The sequence below is a fragment of the Pygoscelis adeliae genome, unplaced genomic scaffold (genome assembly GCF_000699105.1).
Source record: "Pygoscelis adeliae isolate BGI_AS28 unplaced genomic scaffold, ASM69910v1 Scaffold227, whole genome shotgun sequence".
Lineage (NCBI taxonomy): Eukaryota > Metazoa > Chordata > Aves > Sphenisciformes > Spheniscidae > Pygoscelis > Pygoscelis adeliae.
The window spans coordinates 4,814,547-4,829,608 of NW_008825100.1; the positions used below are offsets into that span (position 1 = coordinate 4,814,547).

General features: G+C 35.7%; 1 protein-coding gene across 2 annotated transcripts in view; it reads right to left on the reverse strand.

The window, feature by feature from the left end:
- PTPN4 (protein tyrosine phosphatase, non-receptor type 4 (megakaryocyte)) overlaps positions 1 to 15,062 on the reverse strand; it is a 74,285-nt gene that overhangs the window by 20,990 nt on the left and 38,233 nt on the right. For both annotated transcript variants that reach the window (XM_009327150.1, XM_009327149.1), the window contains 3 exons: positions 8,644 to 8,778; positions 7,208 to 7,366; positions 1,994 to 2,153 (listed from right to left, as the gene is read on the reverse strand). In XM_009327150.1, coding sequence (XP_009325425.1) covers positions 1,994 to 2,153; positions 7,208 to 7,366; positions 8,644 to 8,778 — 454 coding nt within the window. The remainder of the gene's footprint in view (positions 1 to 1,993; positions 2,154 to 7,207; positions 7,367 to 8,643; positions 8,779 to 15,062) is intronic.

Below are 15,062 nucleotides of genomic sequence, written 5' to 3' on the forward strand. Positions count from 1 at the left end.
TCACCAGTGCCGAGTACAGGGGCACGATCACTTCCCTACTCCTGCTGGCCACACTATTGCTGATACAGGCCAGGATGCCATTGGCCTTCTTGGCCGCCTGGGCACACTGCCGGCTCATGTTCAGCTGGCTGTCGACCAGCACCCCCAGGTCCTTTTCCGCCAGGCAGCTTTCCAGCCACTCTTCCCCAAGCCTGTAGCGCTGCATGGGGTTGTTGTGGCCAAAGTGCAGGACCCGGCACTTGGCCTTGTTGAATCTCATACAGTTGGCCTCGGCCCATCGATCCAGCCTGTCCAGGTCCCTCTGCAGAGCCTTCCTACCCTCGAGCAGATCAACACTCCCGCCCAACCTGGTGTCGTCTGCAAACTTACTGAGGGTGCGCTCGATCCCCTCATCCAGATCACTGATAAATGATCAGTAATATCAATGTGATAAATCAATCATCACATACAACAGATGAAGGAAATTCAATAGCTAAATGAAGTCAAAATGGTGAGGGGTTTTCCTTAAAATCTTTGAGATGGAGCAGCAGAAGAAACTTTAGTGGTGCAGGAACCTGAAGTGCATTCTGGTCAGAAAAGCAACTTCGAAAAAAACCACATTCCAAATCCTAAAAATTTACAATATCACAAAATTTCAGTCTCATGCTGTGTTCCTCCTTCTCTAATACTCAAAATAAAAAGCCATGAGCAGACCAAATTAGATCTTCAATTACAACAGAGTACTGTTTTAAGCGAGGCTGCATAAATGCAGCTCATCGGACCACAGCAAACAATCACGTTGATAATGCACAGAGAAAAAAGAATCTCATTCTCACGCAGCTGTGTTGGTTTTGCAGAACTAAAAGGAGTTAAAAAAACAACTGAAAGTTATTTTTGTCAATTTGGTAAAGATAACTGAATACAGAGCAGAAAAACTCGATGAATGAAGTAGTGTTATCTTTCAAAACAGAGCAGCACTTTAATATGACTCAGGTAAGCACTGATAGAAGACAAAGCTGTTAAAAATTGTTTCATTATTTAATTAAAGCAAAATTTTTTACAACATTCCCAAAATGCTCATAAATTTACAAGCTTCACTTTTGCGTGTTTTATTAAAACCCCAGCTATGAAATTAAATATGGGTTTTATAGGAATCTTAACTTTGTAACGAGGCCTGAGAGAACACCCTAGCCATAGAGTTCAGAATGCAAATAAAAATAAACCAAAGGCATTTCTAAAAGATCAATTTTGGGAGCTGACTCATAATTTTCAATGTCTGAGATTGGCAAAACTGTTTATACAGTATTTGCTACATCTGGATGTTAAACAGTTTTCCCATCCTGCAAAACTTTTCTCGTCCCACATCAGTATAAAACCAAGAACCATTTGAAAACTTCTGGAAGGACAAAAATCACAAGAACCATCAGTGAGATCTCACCTCAGTCAGACAATAATCAACTGACTAGCTTACTCATCTAGCACATGCTTAAGTGTGGAAAAAGAACTTTTGCTCAAATTTTTTCATTGTTGTCACAGGTCTCTTGGTAGAGTCTCTTTCTTGGAAATTCTGATGAGAAATGCAACCACAGATTCAAGAAGCCTCTCCTGACAAAACTGCTCTAGAAGCTGGCAGGCACTTCTAGTTTCAGCTTTTTGATAAAAGCTTGATTAAACACCAGTGGTAATGTCTGCAATGTCTTCTTTAAAATTGACAGTAAATGACTTCTTTGAGAAGAGGTTAGTTAGAAATTTCTGCATGTGCTGAAAAGCTAATGTTCAGTATGTTTGCACATCCATCCTGATGTAGTCCTTTGATGACAACTGACAAAGGACTACTCCAGCAGGTGGAAAAAACAGTGGGAGCTAGCAAAGAGACAGTATGCATAATGGAAATGCTGCAACGTAATGCACAAACGCAACAACTCTCTGAAACACATCAGAACCAAGCTCATGAAAAGTAGGACTATCATTCTGATTAAAAAGCAGAATGGTTAAACTGGATCCAAAAACTTACTGTGGATTTTTCAGGGGATGCAGGAACATCAAATGTTTCATTAATATGGTTATCCAGTTCTTGCTGTGAGTGTGAATGATGAATTTGGTTCCAACTGTTCTTTTTAAATTGTTTGGGTGGTAACGCAGGAGGCTGCCCATCTATAGGAGTCTCTTGAGATCTAAATACCAAAATAGAAGTATGAAGTAGAATGAGCATGAGTTATTGACAGTTCTTTCAGGGTTCCAAATAAACTGAAAATGCTAGAAGAAACTCAAGAGTTTGAAGGCTGAATATCTGTATGTATTTTTAGAATATCAAAAATGTACTGCAGTGGAATATATTGGAAGTGTACGTTTGGACATGTTACTGCTTTTTTCTTGACAAGCAACTGTACACAGAACCAGTGAGTTCATCTTTTACATGACTGTTTTTTAAATGGTTTTAGCACTCAACTCACTTTATATTGGAATATTATAAAATTCACTGTGTTTATACTCTGCACTCTTGCTAAAAAACAAATTATTGCTAAAATAGGTATGTCACAATGTTTTCCTCAGTAAGAAAATCAATTAGTTTGCATCTTAAATTAATGCCTGCAATTTAAATCTTAAAAACAGACACAAGCAGCATTATAAAGTGCTCCCACACTAGTTTTTGGCTTTTGACCTAAAAATAGGAGGAGTGCAAAGTTGAAGACAACTCAGCTGTCCCCCTGCATTTATTTGAAATGCCTATTGGAGATGATAGTGTTAAATTTTAATTTTTCAATTTAAAAGTATATGTATACATTTCAAGACAACTTTGTTTTTTCCCCCCCTTGAACATATTCCCCTTTGAAACATGCGCAGCTTTGAGACATTTGTAAAAATGGCATTCATCACATACATTTTTTAGTTGAGTTATAACACCATTACTGTAGATGAAATAGCAGAAAGTTCTATTTCTGTTTTAGATCTGCAAGCACTCTACTGTAGATTAATAAAAATGTTCTCTGTGTTTATGTATAACATGGATAATTTCCTTTATTAGTCCTTTTGGAATAAAAGCTTAACTGTATAATTTGTATTACATAAATATATGATTCATCTTTCATTATATGGCTTTATATTTAAGAATTAAGAAAAACATTTTGAGAGGCCCAAAAGGGCAGTTAGCACATAGTTCCCATTAACTTAGCTTGAATGCCAGTTTCTAAATACCAGTGAGGATACATGCCTTCCTCCCCATGAACCACATTAAAAGGTATTATTAAGTAATTTAACAACTCATGAAAACAGCCCACTGATACTAGTGGCAAAACCAAAAGCCACCAAGAATGAAGTTAGAGGCTACAGCTAAATCTAAAGAGACCACTACCACCAGAAACGGGTGCCTCCATTCTTTCTTTCACCCCCACACACGGCCCCTTTCCTTGAAGCATTCCGGTGCTCCTCCCCTAGCTAAGGCAGCTTACCAAGCAAGCAAAAATACATTGACTTCTTGGACAAGCTCTCTGGGTAGCTCTCTGCTGGTTCAACAAGGTGAACTGTTTCATCACAGGGTCAACCACCGCGCGGGGAGGGAAGTACAATCCCAGAAGCCAGAAATAGGACACTGCCCCTTTCATTATCAGCAAGCTGTAGTGGTAACTCATAGCATAACATCCCTCTAAAAAGCACTGGTAACCACGTGAGTAGTCCTACTGTATTTAACTGGTCTAGCCACAGTAAACTGTTAGGAGGGTAGGACTCATTATGAGGCAGCATAACATTTCAAGTTGCTGCAAGTTAGAAAACCTAAGGCACACATCAAATTCCATACCGTATAATTTGTTTCTATGCAATTAAAGAAGGGCAGATCCCAGATACATGTTTTCAAATAAAAACAAAAAATCAGATCGCAATTGTCTACAGTGATTTCAAATAAAGGATGAACCTCTTTCAAAAAGCATGAAAATTGAATGGGAAATGGAAGACTTCACTTTGAAAAAACACACATTTTCCATTTCAGTTTTAAAAGATTTAGTCAATTTTCTTAGAAAACAAAATATTGATAAAATTTTTTGTCAGTGTATGAAAACAGTACATTTGAAAAGATCCTAACAATATTTTTCCTGTATCTTGTTGCTTTCAGAAAATAATTTTTTTTCATGCAGTGTTAAAAGAAAAAAAAAGTACTAATTATTCAGTATCTGATGTCTGAAGAATCTCATGTTCAAAACACACTAGGGAATAAAAATAGTATTTCTTAACACTTTTCAATGCAAGTGACAGTAAAAAAGAGCGTATCATCCTTATATTTTATTTTTCAGGATAAGCAGCTTTTCTAAATTCGTTTTTGTGGAGAAAGAGAAAATTATGATGATTGCCAACATTTGCAACATGAATTTTCAAGGCAGCTGTAAATTATTTAGACATTGACTTACAAAGGTCACCCAGAGCTTTTTATCTGCCTATGTATTTATTCATTCAAGTCTGGTCAGCACAGATTATTCAGCCTTTTAAGTGAAGGGCAACATAGTTATGTATTTTCCTGCAAACAATTACTCCTCAGAGTAATGAGGATAACTGAATAAAAAAGGAACAGAAAACATGAATAGAGACACAAAAGAAGTCATTCTGATAAAAGTAAAAGATGGGATCTTATGTTTGACTAGATGTCTGTACATACATGTCAACAAACACAAATAAATTCCTACCTAACATACAAACTTACAGAAAAGATTTGAAAGTTACTTAAATGAGCGTTTTAGAAGCAGCAATGCAAGTACTGTAATATATTAGCATAATGAACTGTGAGAACTAACAATCAAGCCTTGGGCAAAAGCTTCATTGCTTTATATTTGCCCAGTCAGCTTTGAATTTCCTTATGAATGCTTAGACAATGGCAGTGAAAGCAGCCTATTTTGCAGGCAAAGCAGCTCTCTGTTACTGCATTCAGCAATTTACATAATAATAAAATAACACACAAACCCTGGCACTGACAAGCTTTGGGTATTTTTGTTACAGATATCCGGTCTGGCCTTTTAACATATTAAGCAGAAGTTTCATAAATTTATTAAACTAAACACATATCACGTGCTTTTGGAATTTAAGGTTATAATTACCTCAGGGAACTAGAAACAGAAATCTCTCAATTCAGTTTTGAATAGCACATGCAGATGAAGAAAAAATGTGGAATTAAAGGTCGTATTAGCTAAGCTATAATATCCTTCTAAACTGCACTGAAACTCTAAGTTCTTTTGCTATGTTGACTCCAAACTCAGAGAGATCACTAAACCTACTGCCTGTCAGGTTAGCCCCTCTGACTTTCTTAGATACGTAAATTTGATCAATAAATAAAAATTTCCAACAAATTAGCAGATGGACTATTCAAATCTTTTCACCCAGAAAGGTCAAATTGTTTAAGAAATAGCTTTTTGGACTGTAAAACAATATCATTTTAAATTACATAGCTAACATGAACTTCATGACTACTACTTTCTTTCGTAAATCTCAAATCTTGAATCAATAACATCACCTGAAACTTTCAGAAGATCCTAATGGGGTTCATGTATTTTTGACAGTCATTGTCCTCACTCTTAAAAATATCTTATGCTAGATATCTATACTGGGAGATTAAATTCCACTTCTAAGCTTCCAACAAGGGAAAAAACAAAAACAAAAAGCAAAACTTAGTGATGGAAGAGCAATAGTTTTTCTGCTTGGGCATAAGAAGTGCAAAATCATGAAAAAGAACAGCCATAGTTGCATAACTAATTTACAAAACCACTTCCTCTCTTTTTAAGACTCATTTCTATGATGACCTACGCAAGAACTCAGGTATTAAATAAACAAATCTCAAGGACACTCAGGAACATCTTTTACAACTTAACTTAGAGTAAAGGCATATGAATAAAAGAGAATATTTAAGAATTGTGCTTACTTCGCTGTTATCACTCTACCATTCAGTGTTTCTCGTAACTGACTTCAGTTGGAAGTCTTGGAACAGAAGGAACCTGACCCTGTGTGGTCTTTGTACAGCAAAACTCTAATATGAGAAAAGATTCACAAGTGTTCCAGTTTTGAGACTCCCTTGCCATGTGAATAGGTTAAAAAAGCCCACCAAAAAAAGGGATTTTATATTATTAGGCCAAATTACTGTTTTATAACTCTGAAAGCTAAATAACTAGCTGATGGTCAAATTATAACTATTGTACCCTATCATAAAAAGCATCTTGTGTTATTTTTAAAAAAACTTTGAAAATTTTGTATTCTATTTCCCTCCCCAAAGTTACGCACAGTTGTTAAAACTGAAAGTACAGTCCAAGCAAGGTTTAAAAATTGTGTTCAAATACCTTCCCAGAGTAATTTTTTCCTGAGATTCACAATTTGTTTATAAACATGTAATTATGTATGTGCTATTTTATAGTTCTCAAGTAGTTTTGAAACCATTTGCACAATTTCCTTGCCAACAGAGATTATACAAAATTATGAGGACAAGTTTAGCATTACATGTATAGCTACATATAAGAAGGTACAGTGGCAGTGTTAATAAGGTGTACGTTGTGCACCTTTTTTCCCCGACTAATCTGTACTCTGGCCACAAGTTATTGAGTATTTCAAATCTTTGAAAAACTCACCGTTTTTTTGGTTTGTCATCCTTCTGGACTTAATACACAACAATAGTTTTTTATTTTGTCCATCATAGCATAGTAAACTTAAGAATATTCAGCATTACAGAAAGAAAGCCTGATAGTGGTATCTTAAAAAAAAAATGAAGATATACCCTATAACAATATACAAAACATACTAGGAACCTCAGAATGCTGGGGTGCTAAAAAGGTATTTTGGCTAAGTAATTTGTAAAGCTCATACTTCTGTGCCTTGACAAAAAGCAAATTTTCCAAACCCACAAGAATTAAAAACTTTTATCACAAAACAACATACTTCAGTTCCATCAAAAAAGTAACTTTCACTTCCACATCCAGACACTGATGGTCACATTACAGCAAACCCACATTTTGGGTGGGCGGGTGGGGAAGGTATTGTAATCCTGCACCAGGAACATGTCAGATATAGGTCTTTACTTCTGTATCATTTAATTTTCAATAAGACCTCTACAAATACTCCCTAAACAACAGCTACCTTTTTATTAGATTTTCTGCCTCTCCCTGACCCAAATGTTTAACATGAAATTCTTAACGGCAAAGATTTCTGACTTATTTTCAGAAGCCCTGTATGCTACCATACAGTAACGACCAATGGAACTTACGGTGATGATTCCAGTATGATGCTATTAGCCTGAGTGGAAGATGGAGATCTGTGATTTACAAATACTTCACTTGGGGAACTGTGAACTACATGGTCCACTAAATGTCCAACTGATGAGGGTCGTAACCGGGCTCCTTCTTGAGTGAAGGCAGAGTTGCGACTAAGAGGGAAAGCATAGCAGTGCAATGTGAAAAGAATATTATTATTGATCTACATTTCTTACACCACTACAAAGGAATGCTAAAATAATTATTTCCTCTCAGCGCACGCCTATGTTCATATACATATTTTTATTAGATAATTTAAGGTTTCAAAAATCACTGAAACAATTATGTTGTCAGATCAACAGGCTATATTTCATAATTTTCTTTTTAAAAGTGCTCAAAAAATATTTTAATAAACACTAAATGGCTAATTTTTAATTTTTTTTTTTTTTTTTTTTTAAATTAAAGAAGGCTGAAAGCATTATGGTCCAATGAACAGGCTACTGGACTGACAGTCCAGTCAATGAGAAGTAAAATTAATCCCCAAGAAGAAAAATCCTGGCTCTGTTCATGGCAGGACTTAGCCTGAATTCATTAAGATGAACATTTTACCCCCTGCATCTTCTCCTAGAAGAATCATAAGCTTTGCACTGAGTCTTATCATTTCTGTGACCCAAAATTTTCCCATTTGAAAACTAGCATAGTGACATAGGCATCATTCTTAAAATGCTTTGAAACATGCATGATTAAGTTATGTTATGCTATAAGCATGATTATTACACAATTTTTACAATAATTTTTAAACGGTACAGATATTTACAACAGTCTTTTGAATAATATGCTGCAATGCCAAAGAATCTTAAAACCTGGTTTATGCAATACAAAATTGGGTAATACCGATTCTTAAGCCAGTTTCGGCACACTGAGAAAATTGGTTATTTTCCAAAAGAAATCAGGAATTATTTTTCTCTAACTATAAACATAAAGCAGAAAGCTCTACCATGTGAAAAGAGTGAGCTTTGAAAGAAAATGCAGAAGAATTGAGGGGAATAAACCCGCAAGGATTTCTGATTAAGTAATTTTCCCCAATGTTTTAAGAAGTGGTATTAACCAGAATCAATTATTTCTAAAGTATCACACGGATTTTATTATCAGGTTTTTTTCTTAGCCAAACGAATAATTTTGTTTTAACTGTGCTTGAGAAAACTTGAGCTCTCAAATTTAGGGTAGCGTGCTACATCTTACACTTTTTATAGGTTGAGTGAGAAGCACCTAAAATTCACCCCCAAATAGTTTATCTTATCTGGAGCTAAATATTCCAGAGAATCACTCAGCACACAATTTGTGAACTTATTTGTCTCCATAACACATTAATCCTTTTATTAAACAAGTAGGTCACTCACATTAGAGGTAGACAGTCACTTCTAGGGAGAGAGGATTCAATGCTACTTACTGATTTGGGGTTCCAGGTGGAGACCGTGATGGTAGGCTCTGTGTTTCCAACCTATCATCAGACAGAGAGTTCCTACTCACTACTTCCCAGTCCATCCCACTCATTAATTTCCGTGCCAAGGGTTTACTGGGGGATCTAGAATAAGAAAGTAAAATGACTAACTAAAAATTATATGAGGTAAGAAAAAAATTACATAAAATTCACCACAATGAAACTGTGGATATTCTATCATAGGAAACCAAATTATATGGACAAAAGGAAATGTAATAATGCAAAACTATATTTACATGGGCAGTTCTCTATTTTCTCAATATATTGTACTTCATTTTCTGTACTTTGTACAAGAACATCGATGAAATACAGTCATGAAATACTGTTGGCTGGCAGGGAGACAGGCAAGATGCAAGAGAAACCCACTAAACTTCACTAGGCATCTCTAATGCCTCAAAGAGAATCTGACTCCAACAGAATAGTCAGAGAGGTCTGAACTTAAAAAGGAAAAAAAAAAACCCAAAAAACCAAAAAACCCCACCCCCCCAGCCCCCAAAAAAACAAAACCAAACAACAACCAACCCACACAAAAACCCTTTAAGTAACACAACTATTCAGCCATCTCAGGAAAAATAAAGCAGTGGAAACATCAGCCCAAAATAACTTCCAAAGACTTTGAAGAACTGAAAGTGGGGTAATCATCAACATGGCAACAGAGCTGCTGGGTTTTGTTTACTCATCAGGGATTTCCATCAAGGTGACATGCTTTCTTCCAGAACACGTTTTGTCACCTGTAAGGCAGATGCAATCATCCTATTTAAACTTCTTTGTGGGTAACCAAACTTCATTTGGTTTTGTGCCAGAAATGTCCGTCTGCTTAAAGGTCATTATCGCCAGTGATTTTATACAGAAGGAATTGTATTTTCTACTCATTGCCCTTTCTCGATACTGAGGAAACTTTTTCTTCTCATTCTCTAGTCATCCCAGGATACCTACAATCCCCTTCTGCTGCTTCTTTCACCTATTTTTTAAGCAGAAATGAGACCATACTTGCAATCTCTCATGAAATTTTATGTATTAAGTATTTCCCTTTTATACTGGAAATCATCAAATGATTCATCCCAGAATTGTGGTTGCTTTTTTCTTAGCATCACATGGGATGGTTCAATCATCCTGCAATTAAACGTACCCAGACTTTTGCTGTTTGTTGTTTTCAACTGAAAATTCTTTAGTCAACAACAAATATTCTTTTAAATAATCCTTAAATATATGTCCTGTGTATTTTGTGTTACCGGGTTTTGACTTTACTTCTACTACTTTGATGGTGCTATAGAGTTCAAATTTCTCCTCCATCATTACCCAACCCTCTCTTGTTCCAGTGATACCTCAATTTCATCAGTCTTTTGTGCCATGATCATTTCATTCCCATTTGCCTGTATATTCTATCACTATTCTCTACTCTCCAGCTTTGCACAATGAGGTGACAACATATTACCGTATCAGCGTTAACTCCTCCATTTCCTTCCCCAGCTCCATACACCCATATCACAAAGTAACTTCTGCCTTTGCTGTCCTTGGGACACATGGTAACTGTTCTTTATCATCTTCTTATCATTATCACCTTACTGATTTACTGAAAGTGCAAGTCCAGAAAGAAGGAACTTCGAGAAATTAAGCAACTATCCGCACACAAATTACATCCTTCTGAAAATGAGAACCTTAGTTACAAATACATTTTTGCTTCTCACGAACTTAAAACTCAATGCAAGCCACCACCTTAAGCAGACTGTCCTCAATATTATCAAAAAAGTCTACAACAATAACCAACCAAGCGTCATATCGAATAACCTATCTTCACATGCAGAAAAACCTAAGTCCTATTAATGTCAACAGTGTTTGTTTGATACTAAAGGAGTGGTGATCTGTGTGTGTTTATTTTTGTTTTTACACCCCCAAGCAGTTTTGAACATGTATTGCACACTGCTTTGCTGCTCTAAAGACTTACTGAACAACAGCTGACAAATTTCAGACAGTTAAGTGAGATGGGCTATTCTAAATACTACTGTTTCAGGTCTTATTCCACTTGGGAAAAAAAATCTAATAGTATATTGATATTTGAAAACAGGGAAAATATCAATTATTTAATTCCTGAGGAAAAACACATACAGCTTCTTAGCATGTATTCTAAGCAGTATTAATTTGATTCAAAAGTAATAAGCTTGATATCATGTCAATTAAACCAACTTTTCAATTTCTGTAGTTTGCTTCAAATGTGAGCAACTCTAACCACTTAGATATTTTTCTTCACAAACATAGCAAATTTGAGCAGTTCTGAACAGGTAAAATAACAAGAAACGAGAACTGAAATACATGTCTAATGTTATCCATTCATTATTCCTTTATTAATCAAAGCTATCATTAGCTAGACATTGCTGACAGCACGCTTGCAGCCAGCAGTTTAGCACCATGAGCCAGCTCCGCCAAGAAGTGGATTCTACTAACGAAAGAACAGGCTGAGGGAAAAATGCAGAGGAACATAATATATCCAGTGCTAAATTAGGTAAATACAGGACTGCAGATAAAGTATTTTCTGACAGACATGTAAAGGCAGCTACTGAACCTTATTTACCTTCAGTGAAAAAGCAAGAAGTAGACTACAGGGAAGTTGGTGATTGTTTTTTTTTTTAAAATGTGCAACAACAGTGAAAGGGCACTATCCTTGCCTGTATTAAACAAATTAAATTAGAAAGAGACACAAAACTATAAAGGGAGAGGAAAAACCAAGTTTTTCCAAAAATTAAATTCTTGATTGCTTAAAAAAAAGGAAAAAAGCCACCGCATTGTATCTTAAGTCACATTTTGTAACTACATTTTTGAAAACTTCCTCATTCTATGCAAAGAAAAGTCTAAAATGAGAAGCATCACTTTCTTCCCTATCAAAAAAATCCAATGTTAAGAAAACTCACCTTTTACTGTGGACAGGGTCTGATCTTTCAGAAATAATATCTTACTACCATGATAAACAGCTGCAGCGTTTATCAGCAAAGGTTCGTTTCAATTATTTTATTAACAGCTCTAACCTCAGAGTCCCACCCACTCATGTTTGTTGCCTCCATTTCCTGTCTTTTCAGAAATTTCAAAGAAAAAATTACCACACTGCAGCACCGAACTTCTCAGTGCTGTGGCTTTTTGATACTACTTCTCCTGCCAACACTTCTAAATGTAACAATAAGTTATTTTTTGATTAACTTTTAAGATATGTTGTGAAATATTCCTGCAAATTTCTCCTGTATCACTAACTCCTTGAAATATTCAAATAACTTTCTTATGCCAGAGTGCAGCTGAGGAGATGCGAGAGGGGGGAGAGTAAGCTGTAAAAAACTTTTGAAATGCTTTGATAAACTTTGAAATTCTAAATGCCACATTTGTCTGCTCAGTCTGGATGCTTTTATTGCACCCCAGCACAGGGGACTGCTAGTTAACAGAGTAAACTATTTTCAGATTTAGTTTTTGGTGTACCTGCAGAGACATTCCTAAAAAAGTTGGAAGGAGTCCTATCTATCTGAGTAGGGACAGAGACCAAAAACTTTACCTGCCCCCAAAATCAAGAACAGTCTTGCAAGCTGCAATACTACGTCAAATAAAAAACAAAATGAGTAGCAGAGATATTACATAATGCAACTACAAAAAAGCATGACAAATTTTATTAGCTCAGCTACAGTACACAAAAGCTTTCGAAGACAGAATTTGTTGTGCATCCCACAGCTGAAGTGCTAAATTCTCACAGGAGCTGGGAAAGAAAGAGGATATTGTTTGGGAATACAGGTGAGAATCTTATAAATCACTTCTGTCCCAAAAAGAAATATAACCTGGAGCCATAGCCTTGCTTTGTCTTTTGACAAGGGGTACAGGGAACGCATTTCTCAGCAAAACTGGCAACTACTGCTTCAGACCGAGAGACTGAAACTGTATACAAATCTGCAGATACACCACAAATGACATATGCCTTTTAAAGCAACCGAGGAATTATTTAATTAACTTGAATAAATGCATGGTTGAAGCAAGACTGGATTTTTGGAAACAGAGATTGCAACTTAATGTTAGAGAGTCAGCAAATACAAATGACTGAGATACCTACTCACTATCATACAATGCACATAAACTACCTTCTCTCAGCTCCAGTACACAGAATATTTTGCAAGGACTCTGAGAGAGAGCACTGCTCTTTAAGAAATCTCTCAATTCATGACTTGATCGAACTTTTTTCACTTTTATTATCTACTTTCATGTTTATTATGGTCCTGGGAATTCTTACGGGTTTTTCTTGGGTTGTGAATATTCTGCAACAAATGAGGCCAAGAGAATAGCTGTAATGAAGATGAAAGGAAAAAAAAAAAAAACACAAACCTAAACTACTGCAGCAACAGTCTTCCAAATGCTGAAGAAGATTACAAAAACAGCATCTACAAAATGTATCAAATCTATTACAGACCATCTCCTTCATAGTAATAGATTCCATTTTTTAAAATTAATTTTTAAATACTTTTATGATTTGGGGGGGGGAATCCATGAATACTACTTCAGCTAATTTTGAAGTAAAATCTTGAGGACAAACAGCTAAGCCTGCTAATTGTAGGCTGCTTGTTTTATTCAACTGGCTGTTAAGAAATTTTATTTCCATGTCTTGTGCTCTGTATCTATGTTCCACTCAGTGTGCAAAGGCTAGATGATCTATTGATGAGAAAACAGAGTGTAAATCTGGATAGTTCTAAAAAAAAGAAAAAACTGAAAACATCTTTTTCTTTTTTTTTTTTTTTAACTGATCTTGAATAAATCTTCTGATGTGGTAACAATAAAAGCAACAGTAATTATTTAATTTTTTTTTAATGTGTCCGTTTAATTCTCAAGAAAGACCTGACTGTAATGGTAGCACGCTCCTTGTTTCATAGCAAAAGGCAACCAATACCTAGCAGAACTTTCAAAAGCAACCGAAACAAGCCCACTGCTTGACAGCTTAAGGAGCTGTTCAGTAACACGATGACTTTGTCTGAGAAAGACATACTGAGAAAGAGAAAGGAAGGTTCCAGGAACAAAACCCACATTGTATCTGTAAAACCTTAAAAAGCAAAATTTATCCTTTGTATGAATTCAAAAGGGCTAACATCTACTTACTATTTCAACTTGTCTTCTAAACATTTACATTTCAAGGAATTAAAGATAAAGTTTTTAGATTAAGCTTCTTGAACCACATGGTGTTCTAGAAATGTCTTATATTTCAAGTTTTTTCACCCTTGAAAATACTAAAAGTCTTTAAAATTGAAAATGTATTAATTGCACACTGTGGTGGGGAGGACAGGAAGAAACAGATGATCTATTAAAAGCCTTTCAAGGTGTATTTGTTACAGTATGCCATTAATTTCAGTTCACTGATGTACGTATATATGCCTCAGACATTTATCAGTCATCAACATTACTAAACAACTCAAAAGGTGAGGATGAATGCTATATTCCTTAATTCAAAAGCAAGAGTGGAAAATAAAATTACTGAGGACAGAAGAGCCAAGTATTTTATTAACTAAAAAAAGCCAAAAAGACTTGAGAAAACATCAGAGCAATTCTAGCCATGGCTTTCAATTTTGTCCAGGGTATATATTACAAAATACAAGTGACCCCAGCACCACTTGTTCAGTTATGACTCAAAGGGAAGAGTGCCATCTACTGAATAAGTGTTTCTAAAACGATAAATATACTTCTCAAAACCAAGTATTGGCTCTCCTCCATCCTACTTACTTGTGGGGAATTGCCAAGTTCAGAGTGCAACAAGAAAAATAGTTTTTAACTGATTCGTAACTGTCATTTAAATAAATAATTGACTCAACACTGTTGTCACAGTGTTGTCACAGTGTTGAGTCTTCCGAGTACTAAAAAAGTTGCCCCAAGTAAAAAAATCTAACCAGACTCCCAAAGTAAATTAAATAGAGTAAAAAAAAAATTCTACAGAACACAGAACAAATTTGTCTTACAAAAATCTACCTGTTAAACAAACATGTCACAGCACTTCTGCCCTCAAATTCTTCTAATATGGAGTTGGGTATCTACAGTGTGCCCAGCTAAAAACTCAAATTATATAATATTGCACAGGAGGAAGGGGGGGGGCAAGAAATCAAGGCAGAATTCACCAATGCTCTGAAAAAAAGTGTTTGCAGGTATTTGAGAAAGGTTGCTGGGCTTGTTACTAAAAGTCTGCGAGCATAAATTTGAATTCCAGAGTTCTTTAAGGGGTAACTATGCTAAAAGACATTCCCCATCTCAGTAAAAGTATAAGCATAAAAAAAAGCACGGGGCATGCTCTCTGCTCATAAGGATTTTTTCTATTAATGAACAGAGCAGACTGTCAAACGGATGCAGCAGCAGTTTTACTTTTGAAT